The 20769-nt window shown below is 43.0% G+C and overlaps 1 protein-coding gene across 1 annotated transcript in view; it reads right to left on the bottom strand.

Moving 5' to 3' along the window:
* RYR3 (ryanodine receptor 3) overlaps positions 1-20769 on the bottom strand; it is a 509318-nt gene that overhangs the window by 183053 nt on the left and 305496 nt on the right. Inside the window, 8 exon segments of the mRNA XM_054565625.1 lie at positions 2222-2396; positions 2995-3200; positions 4044-4191; positions 5586-5745; positions 7326-7409; positions 8589-8692; positions 10295-10399; positions 14047-14263. Coding sequence (XP_054421600.1) covers positions 2222-2396; positions 2995-3200; positions 4044-4191; positions 5586-5745; positions 7326-7409; positions 8589-8692; positions 10295-10399; positions 14047-14263 — 1199 coding nt within the window.

Raw genomic sequence — 20769 nt, 5'->3', positions numbered from 1 at the left:
GTAAACAATTCTATTACCAGGAGATCGGGACAGCCAAGTTTAGTTAGAAGGCTGTATTGCATACAGTCTCTGATGGATGGTATGTCAAATGCTGGACCACTGTGAGTGTCTGTGGACACCATCCCCGAAAGAGCTCATCTTATTTTTGCAGCTAGAAAATGAACTCTTTAATGTAGGTACTACTTGCAGGTCTGTGCATTGTAGACCACTGCTTCTCATCCTTTAATATGCATACAAACCAGTCTCTTATCTGAATGCAGTTTCTGATTTAGTAGGTCAGGTGGGGTGTGAGGGTCTGCATTTTGAACAAGTGGACCCCACTTTGAGCAGCAAAGCTTTGGGCTTTACAAAGTTCTCCTAATTCTGCACAAAAGACAAGATTTTTATTTCTTCCTTATGTTGGGTTAAAGCCTCACAGATCAGTATCCCTCCCCACCCAGTGAACACACAGGAGACCCAGGAAGAACTCTCCCGTCTGTGGAGCACCCTTCTAACCCTGGGAGCACCCTTCCTCCGGGAAGAGCCTGAATCTCTTAGTGTTTCATTCTCTTCCTGGCTGGAAGAAGGGAGTGCTGCCTGTGGAGGGGGCTGGGTAAATACCGGTTTCCTAAGAGCAGTGTCGGAAGAGGCCTCATCTGCACTGCCCTCATGTCCTCTGACACTTTTCCTCTCCTGTTTCTGAACAAGTGTACAAGCCTTTCTTTCTGCTGGCAATGTCTTCCTCACCTGTCTCCAAAAATAGGATTCTTTCTTTACAACTCTAATTTTTAAACTTCTCAGAAGGCATTAAAATATGACCCTATCTTGCTTTAACCATCCTATCTTTCTAGGAAAATACCTTGACTTGCTGTCTTCCTATTTCCCCAAATAGGTGGCTCTCAGAAAAATCTTTAAAGATCTTTTATGGTACAGTTGGATATGAATGTTGCAGATAACAGGTCTCTGTAAAAAGTATGAAAGTGACTTATAAAGCTAAAGACACTCCATAAGTAAGAAATATCTATATTATTATATATAGTTTCATGTATTTCCACTGCTCTTGCCTATGCAGTTTTATCTTTTTTTAGCTTTCTTGGTTGGCACCATTTTTTGTTGTGTTTTTTTGTAAAGTCTCAGAGATTTAGAGCTATCAAGTAGCCATCATCATTTTAGGGGGGGAAATGAGATACACAGATGTTAAATCAAGGGGACCCAAGAGGTCATAGGTGGGGGCAGGGCAGAGGCAGGAGGAGAGCCCAGGTCTCCTGACCAAGAACACCTGGCCAAGAGCAGCCTCTTTCTTTCTCAACAACTCTTCCTCCTCCTCGTCTGTAGTGAAGCAGCAGAGTGGCAAGCTCCAACCACAGTGATGTGCACACAGCGTGCAGTAAGTCATTGCTGTAGAATTTTATATCTGGCAAGGAGGTTGGAACATTTTAGTCTATCCTCTTACTCTCCAGTCTATTGTAGATGAAGCAAGTGAAGCCCAAAGAAGTGATGCCAAGACTCTCTGGGAGCCACAGAGCTTGTCAGGAGCAAGGCAGTTACTTCGCAGTCCAGTGCTCCTTCTCCTATATGCCAACAACCTTTGTACATAATGTAGTTTTGTGAACAGGAAATAAGAAGCACCAATTGCTCCTTTGTATATCTAAAGCACTGCCCTGATTGCGGTCTATTCATGGCCATTAATAAATGCCACTGGGCTTGGGTCTCACAGCATGGTTGAATTGAAATAAATCATATTTCATTCAAGGGAATAGCTAAGTTGAACTTTTGTGTTTCAGTGGTTTTCATCAAAGCATTAAGTTCAATTACACACACATGCAGACTGACAATTTAAATCAGAATAAAAAGATAATTCTGTAATTTACTGACTCTTCTATTCTGCCAGGGACATCAAGTCTACGTGAGATTAGCATCTCCTTTGTAATACCAGGAAACCTGGGGAAATGTGAACTGCCAAGGTGCAGACCTGAGATTTGGAGGAAAGCTTCTTCATCAGTCTATCTGGAAATTCAGAACTTATATTTATGCTGTATGTAACCACTATCCTTATTATTTATCTTGATTTCTTCAATAATGATAGTATAAGGGATTTTACCACTGGAGTTTTCACCACCAGGATTTCAAATATTCAGAGGACAGTATATTATTTATATGGAGGTAGGCAAGCTCACCCAGCTCTCCCTGGATTTTCTTACAACTCATGGAGTTGGCATGAAGGGAAAGGTGGTCGATTTACCATTCTCAATCTCGTAATCCGCGAAGGCAAGTTCTGAGCCTTTGTTGGTGATCAGCAGCTCCCCATTCAGTGTGAAGATCATGGAAGCATCATCCAGGTTAATCATACATCCAACCACATCTCCTGGCTGCCAGGTACGTCCAAAATACCCACTCCCTTGATGCCAACGCTGGCCCTAGGAAATAAGATCCCAGAGCTTAGAGAAATGAAGTACTAGAAGTAGCCCCCACCCAGGCTGCTAGAGAAATGAACAAAGGAGCAACTTCTCTCCACTGACAGTAGTGCCTGATTTTTATATGGCACTCACCTCTTTACCAAGGACAAGTCACAGGGAGGAGTGACCCATCTTACAGATAAATGAAACTGAGATACATAAAGCTCATCAAAAAAGGTGGTTCAAGTCTTCGAGTACCTAGGCAGCTATGACAATTAGCAGGACTCTCTTTAGGACAAAGTGGTAAGACCTTCCTAGATACTGGCTGCACAGTGTTCTGTGAACCTCCTCTGGAGTAGAGGCAATAAACTTAGGGACAAGGGAAGATATGCAGGTGATTACAAAAGGGGCTTGGATGTACATTCCTCCCCTTCACCAGAGCAAAGAGCAAAGTGATATTTACTAGGTCATAAACATTCAATGGTTTAAATTAGCCAGTGGTGGTGGACACTCATTTTGAAGCCAGAGACCCAAATACCCACTACTTCCAACTTTTGGGGAAGTGTTTGGAGCAATAAAAACCTTCGAGGGAGGATGTATGGACACTGTCCAGACTCACCTTGCTGCCTTCAAACACAAAGGCCTGGTCATCAGCCCCCAGCTCAACGTCAGGCCGACAGCCTGGTCTGGCCCAGCCAACACGCATGTCTCCTCCGGTGACCACTTCAAACTCAAAATACCACTTTCCAGATCTCACTGCATAAGACCGCTCTACTCGGAAAAACCGGATCTTATCTATGCTGACTTTCTCCACAGCTGAGTCAGCTACCGTGAGAAGAAAAGGGAGTTGAGGGTGCAGAAGGAAAGACAGAACATAGAACTTCATTAAGTAGCATTCCCTAAAAGAATTTGAAAACAACAAAGGCTGACAATACATCTCCCCTATGTAATATAAGATTCTGTTCATAATATAATAATCATCTGCATCATTTCATAATAACAATACAAGCCACTGTTCACTGAGCAATTACTTTGTAGCAGATCCTTTAGAGACAGTATCTCAGTGTTTCCTAGCAGTAAGCCTATGAGGTCATTTTACAGAGGAGGAACTGAGGCTCAGAGAAGTTAAGGAATCACTTGTTCCAGGTCACAGAGCCAATAAATCAAGGAGAGCAAGGATCTGAACCCAGGTCTGTCTTACCTCAAATCTACCCCCTCAACCACTTGTGATGCTGCCCCAGTGGCCCGGCACATTCTGGGGCGGGGGATGACAATAACAGGGTCATAAATTATAAGCTGGTGATTTTATTCAGTGTTAGGATTTCTTTTAGAGATGAGATTACCTGGTCCAAAAGTAAGCTGATATTCACACGTTTGGAAAATAAAAGAAAGAAAGGTTTTGTGACCGAATAACCTGAAAAGCCCAGCTACCCTGGAGGATAATGTATCCCCTGTGGGACTGGGTCAGACATGCTCATCACAGACACATCTGTCAATGGGACAATGTTGTATTTTCAAACATGGTTCTTCCCACTCATCCCCCGCTTCTTAAAGTACACCATTTAGTTTAGCATAAGGTAGACCTACTCTAAGTTAGCAAGTTAGCATTTCCCCAGAAGAGGATAAGTTTAGTAAGCGGGCCAGAACAAGCAATCTCCAGCTCTTTACCTAGTTCTTGGTCTGATGGCTCGATGTTATAGCCATAACCGATAAATGTCCGAACAGCTTCACGAAGGCTGTCCCTGTTTGACTTCTTGGTACGCTCATCCAGTAATGCATATGGCACCAGACGGGGATTTCTTTTGTTCTTCAAATCCTATGCAAAGCCAGAGAAAAGAGGTTTGGAATAAAGACATTCTGTCTTTACAAATAGCTTGTCCCACTGGCTTCCTCACATGAGTCTACTAGCTCTTCCCCGAGCGCCGTGATGTTTAGCAATGTACATCTTTACTATTTCTCTTTAAGATTAAATGAGTATAAACAGAAAAATTTTACTAATGTTCAAAGTTGGCATGCAAGAAACACATTTTAATAATGCCAGGCTATGACTAAAATGGTGTGCCATGAAAGGGTTAAAAATCTCTATTCTCAAGGCAAGGCAGGTGGGGACTTATGTGATCTGTGGAGTTATCAAGCCATGAATTCCACTATTAGAGCCTCTTCCCAACAGCCTCTTAACGAAGAAACATATATGTGCATAGAGGAATATTAGAAAAGGTGGCAGAACCATAGTGGTCCGTTTTATTGCAGTAGACACACATTTGTATTACGAGTCCTCAGTTCCTTAGGGAGAACTAAGAGGACAATGCCAATTACAGTGATAAGTCATTATGAATAAACATGCCCGACATGCTGTTTGAACCCCCTAATCCCCTCCCTACCATGGTTTCCTTAGTTGTGGTCTTCTTGGCTCCTACACATTTATAGGTTCAGAGGCTCGGATATGAATGAAAACGTGTGCACATAGCTGCTCCTAAACTTCCCTGACGTTAACCCTGGTATTTACTGAGATGAGTGAAGCTTTTCAAGAAGAGAGGTGTGGGGCTGAACTCTGGCTCTAAACTCTTCCCAATTCCTTGCTGTGCCCTGGCTCTTAGGCTGACTCCTGCTCAAGCTAAGAATCTTGGCTGCCCAGGAATCTTGGCCTGATGAACTGAAGAAAGTAAAGGGGCACAGCCTTCTTGGAAGGCTAGTTTGTCCCTCTCCTGGGCTACTGCCCCTCCTTTCGGCTCTCAGTGGCGGATACCTGAGACCATTCCAGAAATACTGCTGACCTGTGATGTTGATTTGTAAGAGCCTTACCCTGACCTTAGACAGTGGCATGAAAGCTCAACTCTGCATAAGACATGCAGCCAGATGGGGAGGGAATGAGAGCAGGTGCAGCCAGTGGGCACATACACAGGGCAACACGATCACAAGTGAGCCAGATGAACAAAGGAAAAGTAAGCCTGCCCACTTCTACAAAATTGAAATTGTGCCTGGATTTAATGTCAATGTGACCATTATGCATGCTATCCAGTCCCGAGATTCTATAAATAATGAATGAGCTGAGGCAGGAGGGACAGAGTACAAGGACAACCCCCATCTTCCAGTCCAACACCCACCAAATAAAAATGGCATGTTGATGGATGATCACATCTCCTAACTTCTGCAGCAGGCCTGACCCAGCACCTGCCATCTGTTGAGCTGGCCTAAACCAGCACTTCTTACCTGTTGAATGCCATAGGTCCATCCTTGTTTTATTCTGTCTTTTGCCCAGACATTATGTGCATTTTCTGCAAGTTTATCCACTAAAACTTCCTGAGGAGGTAACAGCTTCACATCAGACAAATCCAAAGGGGCTGGCTTATAGCCATTGGACATCATGTAGCTACAAGTAAATGGGAAAAAAATATATTTTGAACAGATCTGTATCAATCCCCCATTCCAGATTTTAGATCAATAGCACATGGTGAAAAAACTATGAAAATAAGGCTACAGTCACAGGCTCTACCCTGTGACAGAATGGATAGCTTGGGTCTATTTCACGTCAGAAGACAGAATCTCTCATCTACCATCTTTCTGCCAATATGTGTCACAAATTCAAAGGAGACTGTCAGAGAAAGTAGATGATCAGTGCAAATCCATCCTTAGTCCTAAGAAGGCTTAAGTGCCTTACAAATAATGGGCACATTTAGCAGGCTGTCACATTACCAGAAGCTGCTTCATCCTGCCTTAAAACACGAAAAGTTCCAACTGCACTGGCAAGGGCAGGACCTTGAGCCAGATGGTTCCTTATAGATCAGCAGAGAATGATCGCCCCATCTTAGAAAGTTAAACCTTTACTTGAGGAATTAAAAAAATTGGCACTAGAGAATTTGTGAGCTTGAGGTGATCTTAATGGTCAGGTGTCCAGTCCAGGAGTCACAGCTTCTAATGTCTTTCACATGAAGATGACATGAAGATGGGAGAAAGCTCAGTACAAGTCCAGGTAGATGCACGTATGAATGTGGAGGACAAGGGCACACTGTGGAGTGACTTTCAGAAGAGCAGATGATCATGGCCAGGTGGGAGTGTGAGTCCAGAGGCGCTTATGGTTTCAGAGTCACTGAATGCACAGACCAGGGCCAGAGCCTAAATATGATGACCTGTAGGTCAAGGCTTACACTACCAAGGAACCTCTAAGCAGTGGAAGATTCAGAGTCTATGGCGGACATAACGTACTGCCCCTTGTCCACCTCAGGATACCTGATCTTGGGTAGAGCCAACACGCCCTGACTGTTGAGCATCGACCCCAGCAGCCTTGGCCAGCAGGCTGCCCCTCCAGTGTCTGCCTCTCAGATGTGCCGCTCTCAGCTTCTGAAAGTGGAGCTTGAGAGTTTAACGGGGAGGAAGGGGAAGAGAAGCATTTGATTCACACTGGCACTGCCTTGGCTCATAACTAATTATGACACCTGTGTGCCTGTGTGAGCATCCAAGTCTGGCATGTGAGGAGGATGGACAAGAGCCAGGGGATGCTCCAGTGAACACGTATCTGAATGTGTGAGCACATGTGGCCCCGAATGTGCGGGTGAGAGGAAGAGTAGCTCACATGCAGACTTAGGGGCCCAAATTAAATCTTGGCAGAGACATCCATTTCCACAAAGGATTTATAAGGCTGGCTCAATGCCAGAGGAGTGAATCCTTCTGTGCCGACTACTGTTTTTATAGACCAAAGACGGCACAGAGTGTTGTATTGCCTGGCTCGAAGCTAATAGTAGTGTAGATCTGGGCAGGAGGAGCAAAAAGAGGGAAAGGCTGGAAACACTTGTACTTGGGCAGGCTTCTGTTTGGGGGTTTCAGTGCAGCCTAAGTAACTGAAGGAGCCTGGGGCTGTCAACTGCCTTCCTGCACGGGCCTCCCATCTTCCCAGTTTCAGACTAAATTCAGACTAAAGCATTAAGTCTTGAACAGTTAAAAAATATCACCTACTTTTTAGACAGCTTGACCTTCTTGAGATTCTCTTCAGCAGTTGGATTAACGTGAGCAATGTGGCATCCCAAGGCCAGGAGGGTTCTGAGACACAACCGAGAGCAGAGACTAGGGTCATTTGCAAGATAAAGGACAGCAAGAACCCTATGCAGCTAAGCTGATAAAAGTAGACAATCATCTTTTGTTTAGATCAGGGTGTTACCAAAGTTTTTCCTTAAAGGGATGGAGAGTAAATGTTTAAGCTTTGTGGGTCCTGTATCTGTTACAAAGACTCAACTCTGCCATTATAAAGAGTGAAAGCAGCTACAGACAATATGCAAATCAGTTGGCTTTATTACAATAAAACTTTATTTATAAAAATAGGTGGCTGGTCAGATTGGCCCATGGACCATAGTTTGCCAACTCCAGATTTAGATGACAGCAAGCATAAAAATATAAAAAAGTTGGTTTATAGCCCCACTTTGAGACATATTTGAGTTTACATACTTGCATTAGGATTAAACACTGCTTCTCTAACTCCAGGGAACAGATAGGATCTTAATAGCAACTCCACAGATCAGTGAGTGTTTTGTGTGTGCACCTTGTACAGTGCCTGGAATGTGCTAGACACTGGGAGGTACAAGAGTTGCACACTCAAGAATTGTCAGGGTGATTGAAGGCATCACATATGTGAGCCTTGAGACAAGGCACCCCGTCCGAGCGCTGGCATGCCAACAACACCACAGGGTTAAAGTGCTCTGCCCTGACAACTCGAGAACAGAATCACAACACAGAGAATAGCCAACAAGCACAAAAGAAACTCAAATGGGAGATACCAACTTGGGCTACAAAATTTAAAGTCTGATCAGGCTTTTGATCATGGGTGGGATCACAGAGAAACTGAAAGTAGTTTTTAAATTGAATTTTAGTGAATTAAACTGTGTTTTCTCATTGGTTTTTAGAAATACCTTATCTTTTTTCTTGATGTAACCTGAACTACAAGAAGCAGTTGGTCCTTTGATTCTGTTTCTCTTTTTTTTTTCTGCCTACATTTTCCCTCTCCCTGGTGAATAGCAAATGGCCTCTAAAGAAATATATATGCTAAATAACAATGGTAGAGGTGTTATTCACTATGCTAAATCCTTTTGTGGCATGAATAATCACCCTCTAACTTATCAAAATGCATTGTTTTCCAGGCAAGAGACATATCTTTGAAGTTTAGTTATAAGGCATTAAATCATCCACTCACTGTTTAGTCCAAATTCAATTCAATTAAACACTCACTTTAAGGTTTCAGTTGACATTTGTAGGTTATAATTCTTCTCGGTTTCGGGCAGCTTTGAAAACTCCACCAGGCAGGGGTGTTGTCTTTTATTGTCATCCCGTATCTAGGTGACAACATAAAGAATATAATTTAAGTCTGACAGCTGGCACTGCCTTGGAAAACAGAAAAGGACGCGCTGTGAAACATGGCCCAGGCAATCTATATCGGGCAAGACAAAGACAGCTATTTGTTGATAGACAAATAGATGATCTCTCTAGTAAATGATACACACAGTCCCCACACTGCCAGCAGCTTTTGCTCTGTGGATTTGTTTCTAGTCAGGTGTCGGCATTCAGAACATACTTTTCCAGAGAAGCAATTTGACACATGGTAGCCATGTTCCTGCCTGGCCAAATTCATGGAACTCTAATGCTACTGAATGGTAGCATTCTTCAGAACAGAGGGACTGCAGAACATACAGAATCGGACTAGTGCTGTCCAGGAGCAATATAAAGTCAGCCACAAATGTGCACCACACTTGTAACTTCAGATTTTCTAGTAGCCATATTCAAAAAGCAAAAAGGACAAGTAAAATTAATTTAAATAATGTACTTTATTTAATCCAATATATCCAACATATTACCATTTTAATAAGTAACTAACATAAGAAATAATTAGATATTTTATATTAGTTTTCTAGTAAGTCTTCAAAATCTGGTGTGTATTTTACAGTTACAGCACATCTCAATTCAGGCTAGTCACATTTCAAGTGCTCAGTAGCCACATATGGCTCATGGCTACTGTACTGGACAGACATGAACTAACTCACTCATTCGACAAATATTTGCTGAGTGTCTACCCTATGGCAGGCACTGAGCTAGTCACTATGAGTTCAATAGTAAGCTTGGGTAGCCCCAGGCCCAGATACAGTCTAATGGGTCAGGGAGCAATAATAAAATAATAATAGAAATAAAGGGAAAATTGCAATTGTGCTTAGTCTCTAAAGGAGAGGTTTGTGGTGTTATAAGAGCATATAGCAGAGAGGCGGTCAGATTTAAGAAGTATTTCATGGTAGTTGTATCAATACATACGTGCTAGAGTGCAGGAACCCTATCAGTAATTAAGCTGGGGCGCGCATAATTTGAGAGTATCAGGGTTATAGGAAGATTCAGAACTCACCCAGCCTTCTGCCTTCAAACATGACCTTATACAAATCACAGAACAAAGTCAATTTGCAGCCTCTTTGAAAAATGTTTCCTAGTGAAAGAGATTCCTTAACCTCCTCTGAGTGTCCATTAATCTTAGTGATACATCTGAAAACCATATTAAACAAATTCTGACTCAAGACAATGAATCAGCCTCTTTTTACCACCCATGCAGAAAGGACAGCTTTCCTGAAAGGAAAGGGAGATGAGAGGGTTCACTAAGGGATGCTGAGGACCAACCATACTCAATATTCCCTGAATAAAAGAAAGCAGCATTTGGGAGTAACGGGAAGCAGGTTCCAGGCTGTCTGTGCAGAACTGGTCTCCTCAAACTTCTGACCACACTAAACAAATGACTGAACAAGCCTGCTGCTGGACACAGTGGAAGCTAGACAGGTGGCAGTTAAGGAGCGAGTTTTGGCTCATAAGGTTCCCTTCCTCATTTAAGTCTTTGAAGGACCCTCCCAGGTGGTAACAAGGCAATCCAACCCTCCACCCTGGCTGGCCGCTGGAACCTGTACCTTGCCAAAAGTCCAGCCAAGCTCTATTTTGTTCATTCCCCAAAGCTCGTGGATATTTTCAGCCAGTCTGTCTCGGATCTTCTCTAGGTGAGGTGGCAAAACCACCTAAAAGGGAGAGAAACAAATGTGAAGTCAGAACTACAAGAGCCAACTGGACTAAAATCTATCATAAAATCTACATGGATCAGATGCCCCAGGAGGGTCGGGTCCCAAAGATTCCTTATTCTTTTGGCTTCCTCTCAGACCATCTCCTCTCAGTATTCTTTGCTGATACTGGTGTCACCTGTGGATGCTTCCCTGGGCCTTATCTCCCCTCTCTCCATGCTCTCTTTTTGGAAGATCTCACCTACCCACAGATGGGCACTGCCAAGTAAGTGCATCTCTAGCCATGATCTCCATTGAAGTTCAGACACAGTGTTCCAAATGTTTCCTGGATTTTCCCACCAGGAAAAGTGAACCCAATGTGTTACTGAAAGATGAATTCATTATCTTCTCTTTAAACCGTTTTTCTCTTCCTGTTTTTATTTTCTCTCTTTGTTACATGGCCCTACCATTTCTTTAAGCCTGGAAGTCTTCCTACTGTCTTCCCTCTTGGCATTACCCCTGCCCCATACGGCCCTACATAATCAGTCATGAAATATGTTTATTTACTAAACATCTTTCTGAAGGGTCCCCTCCTCTACATCACTCAATCTCATTATTTTCTCCATGGACCATGGTAAGAGCCTCACAATTGGTCTTTCCAATCCCCTACTAATCTATATTCTACACTGTGCCAGAGTAATGAGTCTGCAAATTTAAACCACATTAAAACACACTCCTCCTGAGTGTCTCCAAGTGTTCCTTAGCATTTCTGAGACACAGACTAGATGTCTTAATCAAGCATACAGTGTCTTTCTTCAGTCCTCTCACCATAGTCCTCCAAGAATATCCTTTCCAAACGTCCTAAAATTCTTCCAAAAGGTTACAAGTTCCACAGTTCTGTGCCCTTGAATATGCAGCCTTTACCTTTTTAATATGCCCCACGATACACATAATATGTGCATACACACACACAAATACACACCCCTCCACATCACAGGACAAATAGAGACTCTCTCCTTGACCAAACTCTAGACAGGTTGCTTCTGAGCCCTTTTTTGACTGGGCTCCATCCTTGGCCTTGCTCTCCAGACCCCAATTTCAGCAACAACGATGCTAAATCAGTTAGCAAGAATCCTACCTTTGATATTTGATCATCTTCCTTATGTGATCAAATTTCCTCATCCCCCACCATCTCCCAGGTGACAGCAGGCCACTCTGGCCTGCTTCAGCTAGAATCCTGTTAGGTCAATTTAGCAAGAATTCACCACAATCCCTGATACTTCTTCTTAGTAATTGTCCATCACTGACCACCACCCCCCGATCCCACCCCTCAACCTGCTCCTTGGCTATAAATCCCTTTGCTCCTGTTGTACTCAAAATTGAGCCCAGCTCTGAACTGGAAGGAGTTCCTTTCCCCCTATTGTAATACATCCTAAATAAAACCTGTTTTTACGGCTTTAACTGCTGTCCAGCCCTAGTTTTAATACAAATATCCTCAGTATTTATCCTTCCCAACTTAGCTCAAGTGTCAGCATTTTTGGGAAGTCTTTCCCAGTTAGCTTCAGGGCCAGTTTCTCTGTGTTTTCCTGAAACTTGGCTCATATCTGTCCACTACAGTCACAAACTGGGGACCCAAGTAGCCTTCCCTTTTTCCCCTAATTTTATATAGTATACTACTATAATAATAGAACAAATTGCAATTGTATTTGGCTTTTACTGTATAATTATCTGTTTGAACTAAGTGCTCCTTAGTTGATCACATTCGGAGGAACCACATGGTTCGGTGAAAGGGGAAAACGTAGAAAGAGGCCTCCACCGATAAACCAAATTGCAGTTTCAGTGGCCTCAGTTGGTGACCACCTGGGCGGAATAACAATGGCTTGATAACGGCTTCCAGGGAACCTGGGGCGGGGCCGCGCGGGGCGGGGCCGCGCGGGGCGGGGCTCCTTTCTCCCTGCACTCCGCCAAGGGCTGAGGTGGTTCAAGCACTGGGCACTGTGTGCGTGTAACCACAGGCCTCCACTTAGCGATACTTAACCTGCAAATTGGTTAATGCGCCCCAGGGAGAGTGGCGTTGACTCTGTGTGAATATCTGGTATTTAAGTTCTCCTTTGGCAATAATTTCACAGAATGGTAGATTCTAAAAAATTACAAGGTCTCAGCCAAGATAATAAACTGTGCCTTTCCAAGGAAAACTCTGCTATTGTTTTACTTTCCAGCAACATTTCCCTAGATCTGGATCCATACACTTTGAGCTTTGGGTCCTCACAGCACCCATTCTTCTGGCTTGTGGATGATCTCTGCTCTTCGATTCCCAAATGCTCAATTCTGCATGTTGACAAACTCCTCTGCCTCTTTGGTCAAGCCCCCTTTTCCTCCCTCATCAAGACTTCCCCTTGTTCTTCTGAACCCTTTTCGATGCCCCATTTCTTCCAAAAGCCTCTTCAGAGTAGCACATCCTTTCCTGATAACTTAGTGGGAAGGGCAGCACAGGGAAGCAGGACTTGGGCTCCTGCTCCCGTTCTCTGCCTGTCTGGGCACCAGCAGCCTTGTGCCCACGGAAAAGCCTCCTGCCTAGAATACACAGGACCCAGGGGGTGGAGTCCTTGGGTGACCCTGGCTCACAGACTCCTCCCCAGTTTACCATCAACATTCTCAACTCCAGCTGCTCTCCAGGCGCTGTACTAGGCTCTGTGAGCAGGCAGAGAACTGCTGCAGTTTCTCTTCTATGGGACTTAACGATCATCAGCTATAGGACATAAGAAGAAAGCTCTGGAACATGCACTCATGACTGAAGGTAACAAGGCCATATGAATATTGTGGGAAAACACATGCTTAAGACCTTCTACACTCCAAGAGAGCTATATGCCTACAAGCTATTAACCCAAGCACCTCGCAGACAAGGTCCCTTCTCATTTACTTTAACATCTAGAATAACAATTTGAGTAGGGCTGGTATGTACAAAATACTGAAAACTATTTGTGCCCCTCATCATAACCATGTGCATATGTCTCTCTCAAAATACAGACCATAGAAGGGGGAAATGCCCATTTATCCCTTTCAAAATGCTCCTGTCTCATTATTCTCAGTTTTATTTCCAACTATCCTCCTACACGTTCCTCTCTCTCCAAGCCTCCAGGCACATGAGAATGTTCATTACCACCTGCTCCTGCTTTGTATTTTTACTTCTAGGTCCTTATTTATCCCAGCCCTGTTACTTCACCCCTGGATCCCCCTCCCCATTTAAGCTTATCGAAGGCCCTGATTAAATTCTATCCTCTTTACACAAACTTCTAGGCCCATTCAGCTAAAAGAGTGTTACTGGTGCACACTTTTCATTTTGCATTTATTATAACTTTATCCACTAGTTTTTTTACCCCTTCAACTTGGTTGTGAATTCCCAGAGAATACTGAAATATTTCTGCCTATGCTTTCGCAGAACCTACTACAGTGCCTGGTAGGTAGCTAGTGTTGAACTCTATCACTGGTGGAGAAACCCTTACAGAGTTCAATCTACGCATATGGCGGAAAACATAAAGAATAACAGTTGTTCACATTACATGACAATTCTACAGAAAGTATGATAGTTCAAAGACAACAGAGAAAGAAGGATGTAGTCCCATTACTTCATTCGTGTGGGTTGCCTCCTGTTGGCGGCCTGAACCTACCTGACTGGTGTCTATGGGGCACGGGATGAAGGAGGCTTGGGAGAGGAACTGGGTGGTTCCCAACAGATCTCTAATGCCTTCGGTATCACGTTTATATTCTTTGACAGGCTCCAATCGCATCTTTTCCTTTGGAAGTAGGGCTTCATAGCAAGGGGCATAACCGGAGGGAGGCAGAAACTTAAATTCTCCATGACGTCCACCCATCAGGAAACGCACTCTGTGTCATTTGGAGAGACCAGGAAGAGAGAGGTTGAAAAAATATCCCAGCCCAAACAGATACAAATTCAAGATAAGTTTTCCCATCCCCAAATTATTTTATTGGCAAGTGTGTGAATTCAGATTCAGCTCAGCAGACATTCTAGCGAATGAAACAAAGCAGCGGAGGGAGAACCGAGTGTGATCTCAGTGGACCATGTCAGCTAAGGTCTTAAAGCTTCATATGAATGTTAATATCACTAGATTTAAAAAACTATCCTTACTCTAGTAGGTGAATCAGTACTATATGCTATTACTAGAGTACTAAAAAGAAGAACAGTGATGATGATATCATTCCTCTAAAAATATCATTGGCATTAGAACATGAGAACTTGAAGTCTTTCAATCCAAGGGAGATTAGCCACACGTCAATTAAAGGAAGCACAAAATAACTATTAGAGGAAAATAGGAAATTCTTATTTTAATATGCAGGCAAAAAATTTAGTAACACCAGAGTAGTAGACACAAATGCTATATATGTCTGGCAACATTAATAGAAATGATACACTGCAGAGGCTGCAGTTCTCCAAAGCAGCCATATGAGGGCGACTCTGAGGAAGCATCAGCAGGTGGCCACTGCCACAGGGGGCCAGCCAGGAACAAGGTGTTTGCTTATTTGGGTCCCAGTGCTTTTCTTGGGGGCATCGGCGCCCTGCTGGCCTCCAAGCCTCATACCCTGGCCCACTTCACCAGTGCCTGGAATAACCTCCCAAGGAAGCAGACAGGGACACTTAGGGGCTCACAGAAATGGCAGACACTAATTACAGTGCACTGAAGTCTTTCAATATTTTAATTCAGCACTCTGGCTGAATTTCAGCCCTAGATCTATAGGTTAGGTTAGAGTTAGGGTTGGACCCCGAAGCTCCCGCTGCAAGGAGGGAGTGAAAGTGAACGATGTCAAATGATACTCACATGTTCTCAGGTTAGTAACTAGAAATAAAGCTTTTCCAAACCAACTGCAACTGCATTAAATTGACAAGGAAATATGGCCGAAGTTTTAAGTAATTAAAACAGAGCAAGTATGTAGCCCTGCAGGGTCAACAATAATTTCACACAGGAAAAACCAATACATACACATAGCATTGGCGCACAACATTCACTCCCTCATTTAACAACTCTGTACTAAGCCCCATATGACTTGCAGTGTTCTCTGCACTAAGGATTCAGCACTGAACGAAGCATATAGTAGGCATCCCACTAGACAAATAGGCCTAACTTCTGATTGAAAGACATCCGATGAGGGAATAATGAGGGAGACGCAAAATCATTCCTAGATTGGAGTCAAGGAAAGCCTCTCTGAGGAGGAGCCATGTGAGTTAACTGCAAGGGATAAGGAGAAGCCAATGAGTTTAAAATCTGAAGGAAGAGTATTCCAGGCAGGGAAACAGCATCTAGCAATGCTCTCACAGCGACACTCTCTTCCACTAGACCACACTTCCTTTAACTGAAATACTCTGGCAGGACGGCCTTGCAAGAGGAGTGTCCGTGTTGGTGGAGTAATTGTCACAGTGGAAGTAGCCTAATTATGAAAATGGAAAATAAAAATCTCCCCAAGTGAGAAGCATTAAGGGTTTTTCCTTTTCCAATACGAATAAATTCTTTTGTCCAAACAGCATTTTATAAAATGCTGCTTTAAAATTAATTATAGAAATATGAAGCCTCCTACTTTCCCATTTTAAAGTACTAAACAACAATGATATAGAACTAGAACCACAATTATCCCTTGCCAATGTTCCTACATTAAATGTTATGCAATAGGGCATGGTCTACGTATACTAAGAATATGAACAATGACATTAAACAAAATTGAGTCATTAGCCTGCAATGCTACTAATTTAGTGAACCTTCAGGAAATAATGACTAAGCCTTGAAACCATTTGTTGAGAAGTTCCCAATTCAAATGCAGCCAAACAGATTGTGTTACTGACATGTTGAAACTATGGGTTAAAATTGGATCTTTGTGAGCAACAAATGAGTGTGGGACTTTCTTGTGTTTCTCTCTTTCGAGAAGCTGAAGTGGGAGCTTATACAGCAGGTGTATTCTTTGTTCCTCACTCATGTATGGATTCCAAGAACAAGTAATGACCTCTTACGAGGACTTCTAGATGGACTTAATTATTCATGAGCTCTCTTGCCAGTTCTGTTTAGTTTTAAAATTTCTCTTACATTTTAACATCTGCTATTCTCTTCTGGACAGATGACAAATCAAGAAAGGTGGAGTTCCATGCAGCACTTAAAGAGCACAACACTTTCTGTTCGTATATTTGGTTATTAAAAGGAGAATCATAAGATAAATCTTATCTCCTCCAATGGCCGTGCCAACTGTAAAATGAAAAGGTAACATAGCCAGTAATCAGCGTTTACTGTTTGCTGAAGCGTTGTCTTGAAACGGCCATGACACTGTGCTTCAGCGGGCAGAAGGAACAGTCCTGGGTTGCTTTCAAAGACCTGTCAGACAGGAGCCCTGCGTTCCAGCACGTGAGACCGGACAGGAGCAGGTGCCAGGCGTGCCTGCCGTCTGTGGCTCCTTCTGTCGTGGCCCAGGGACTGTGGGACGGGCTCTGGCAAACTGACACCACTCTCCACGGCCCCCTCCTCCCTCTCTCAGGGAGATCCAGACCCACCAGGTCAAAGGGAAGAACTAGGGATAACATATAAGCGTGAAGGGAACAATCAAAGGAAAGAAATATCTGAAATCCACTTTATTTGAGGGTATTAAAATGGGCTCCCCTCTGTCTCAGAGTTTTAGCAAAGGTCCTAAAGGCAGATAATTCAGTGAATGCCAATTTTTTTCATATCCTGAAGTGAGGGGCTGCATCAGCTATGGAGGAACTCCCAAAGTATTGTGAAACCAGTTCCAATAGCTTTAGCCCACTGTGAACCTCCTCAGGGATGAGAAAGGTAAAGAACTCATGAGGAGAGAACTGTCAGGGAGAAAGCGGGGTGGTTCTCTACAGTCTGAAGTGGCAGGATGAGGGCTTCAAGGACCCTTCAGAAGCTTCATGATTCACCCCCTACCCCTGGTTTAGTGAGGGACAGACACATTCATCTGGTGACAGGGAGGGAAAAGAGAAGGGGGCGGGGGGGGTGGAGGAGGAGGGGGTGGAGGAGGAGAGGGGGAGAGAGAGAGAAAGAGAGAAAGAGGGGGAGAGAGAGATCCTTATGGGAAAGAGGGAGAGAGTTGGGGCCAAGGACTATGCTTCTGGAAGGCCAGATACAGAATCCACCAATGAGTCCGCTGTCAGCCATCTCTGGAAAGGCAAATGACTGAGTGGAGATCAGAAACCCAGGGGCTGGGGGAGGGGGAAGGCCTGGGAAAATGCAGAGTGAGGTTTGGGGTCCGCCAGAGGGAGCAGCCAGCAGGAGGGGCAAAGCTTGTGTTAAAGGAGCTGCTGTCAGAGGCTACCAGCCTGTGGCTCTTTAACTACAAAAGGACCCCAGAAGAGACAGAGGCAACCATTGTACAGCTGACACACAAAGGTCTGATGCCACAGGACAGCTGCGTCAATTCCATAGGACATGCCCTTTTCCCAGTCACCTGGTCCCTGGGCTCAAACACTGGAGGGTCTGAGACAGGGGCTGTCTAACAGGGGAGGAGCCAGACCTCAAACTCCAGGCCAAGTGGGGGAGGGCTCGAACATCAACTGGGTACAAATCTGGAGTTTTTATGTTCAAGTATATGAAACTTTTAAATTACTGACAAGATTGTTTTTGTTCTTAAAAGAGTAATATGGCTACAGACCACCAGAAGTCCAGAGCACGGATTTGAAGGGGTCGAAGGAGAAATGACAGTTGCACATTCCTAGTCTACTCCTCCCAATAAATCTGTTATCTGGCATTTAATATTTATCTTTGAAATCCTTTTCCTCACTCATAAATGAGAAATTTCCAAATAGAATGTTAGTCTCCCTTCTCTAGGTGTACTCTTCCCTGCTCTTTGGGTTCCACGGATTTGCCCAGAATCACAAAAAAGGTCAAAGTTTTTAGAAAAGATAATTTAAAAAGAGAGATCTCAATTAAAATTAGTTCTGTTTTTAATCTTCAGATTTTTCTCTACATTAATGGATTTTAAAAATCAATTTCATTAATCAATTTAATCTCTTCCACTAGAGCACTTGTATCTTCTGGGGTCCTTCCCATAACTCATACATTCCATCAGCTCTCGAAGGTTTTTTTCCTTCCTAAAGTGATTACAGTAAGCAATTGTGTCCTTAGATTCCTTCACCTCAGAATGAGCAATGGCTTCAGTAATAGCCACCTGGGAGTTCTGAAGTTTCGGGATGTGCAGAGGAGTTTTCTATTTACTTGACTCATTTTGAAAACAGAGCAAATTGTATTGAAAAAAATCCTCACTAGCATTTTCATCTTTTGAGATCTGTGCATGTTTGCTTGTTGGTTTGCAGAAGAGATGAGAATACCTCCGGCAATTTTCCAGATTTGAAAGACTGACCCGTGAATATAAAATATGTACAGTAAAAATCAAAGCTTTACCATGCTCAGAAGGGACTCGGTTTCCTTATTCACAGCTTACTACCACACATGTGAAGTCACTTCAGTCTTAGTTACTAAATGTTTCATTACTATTATGGACTATGCTGTCTCAAAAAACACAAAAGGATGTAGCCTGTGGTTAAGTAGAGAAAGAAACAGCAAGCTTTTGCTGACGTGAATTCAACTCATAAATCATGATTCAAAATTGCGTCTTTAGTCCATATCACTAAGACGGGAGAACAATCTGAGTTATGTACGTTACCACATTCATATTTCTTTCTGGCCAGTATTTGATGAAAGCCCAGGGCAAGCCAGCCAGTGCTCATCATGTTCTTCACAGAAATATATTTATCTCAGCAATAATTTCCACAGCATTGACCACAGCAAGCTGGAAATAGCTAAGCTGCTGGTTACCTGAATTTTAGCCAAGTCTGGTGGATACCAACAAAAAACAATGGCAAACACCAACCTTCTTTGGATATTGTTGTTTTTATAAATTAGCAAGGACTGGCAACAGTTATGTAAGATGATAAAATAATCTTTGGGGAGTTTAACTATGGGTATAACATACATTCTGCCACAGTAACTAATGCATCAATTTTCTGCAAAACAAAACATAGCACATGAATTTCACTGTATACCCAGCTTCTGTGTAATGCTCTCCAGGTGGTTCATGCTATGATGCCATTTTGCAGGGTGAGATCACCTTTTAATAAGAGCTTCCTGGCATCTAAGAAACTCAACCATTTGGGTGGGCTCCAAGGTGCATATGCCTCATCCCAAATTCTGTCCTCTAATGAATAGTGCTGTTACAATGAAGCCCTGCTGCACTAATCATATTGGCCATAAATCACCCTGAGGAGAAAAGTAAGAAGGCATATTCATAATAGTTAGGAGAGAGTACATATTGATTTGTGGATTTTGTTAGTAATTACTCATGCTGCCTTTGACTTCACTGTGGGTAAATCTAATTTGAAAAGATTTTTGCTCTTCAATGACCGCTGGCAGGGACATACTAATCAGGTGTTACTAATAACCTAATTCGTAATTATAAAATAATTTGGGGTCACCAAGCCAAGGCTACAACCTCAGTAAAGACCATTAAATAGGTGGAAATGGGGCTGTAAAAGAGAAATCTAATTTAGAAGCCACACAGCAGTGAAAAGTGAGGAAATTTCTAAATACGTCTATGATGGGAGAAGAATCTTTCTCAATGGACATAACTTTGCACCTTGCTGGAAAAGACACTATATACCAGGCAAATATTCTACTATATTGGGTAAAAACAATAATTTATTTCCAATTTTATTATGAAACACTTATTTTCAATAAGATACTTTAACTTAGAATTAAGATCCTGGTTTCTCTTTCTAGCTCCTTTGCACAACTGAGCTAAAGCAGTAGAGAGGGGAACTGCCAGGTTTCAGCACCAAACCATAATTGACCAGTTGATCCCATTTGCTCGTAAGTGAAAATAAACTGACACAGGACCAGCACTGACTGTGACCAATGACACCATGTGATGGACTGGACGTACTTCAGTAAAATGTATTTCCCAAGTATGCAGGCCAACTGCGATTCCGTCTCACCTCAGATCATATCACGTTCTGAGAACCAAAGACAGGAATATCTCAGAGGGGATGTTTTCCTCACAGAAGGGAGGCTCAAGAGACATCAAGTCCCTGGTGTTACTCTTGAACTTGTTCAGCTGCAATAAGCAAGAAGCTCTCATATCTAAGGTGTGAACTTTTCAAGTCAACACATTCAGACAGTTCAGTTTCTTAAGTTCTCCCAGCAGTTGTGCCTTATAAATGGGTGAGACATTTTATTTTTCTCATCTTGGAACTTGGCTTCTCTTTCTCCCATGCACTGAGAAGGCCATATGATCTGCTGACTGAGAAACAAGATGCTAGAAAGGTCTTCTACATGTGGATACCTATCAGTCACCTATTTCCTCATCTGTTAGATATAGTTCTT

The sequence above is a fragment of the Pteronotus mesoamericanus genome, unplaced genomic scaffold (genome assembly GCF_021234165.1).
Source record: "Pteronotus mesoamericanus isolate MK-2021 breed Mesoamerican mustached bat unplaced genomic scaffold, CSHL_Meso_final contig_164, whole genome shotgun sequence".
Taxonomy (NCBI): Eukaryota; Metazoa; Chordata; class Mammalia; order Chiroptera; family Mormoopidae; genus Pteronotus; species Pteronotus mesoamericanus.
This window is presented reverse-complemented; position numbering and strand designations above follow the sequence as displayed.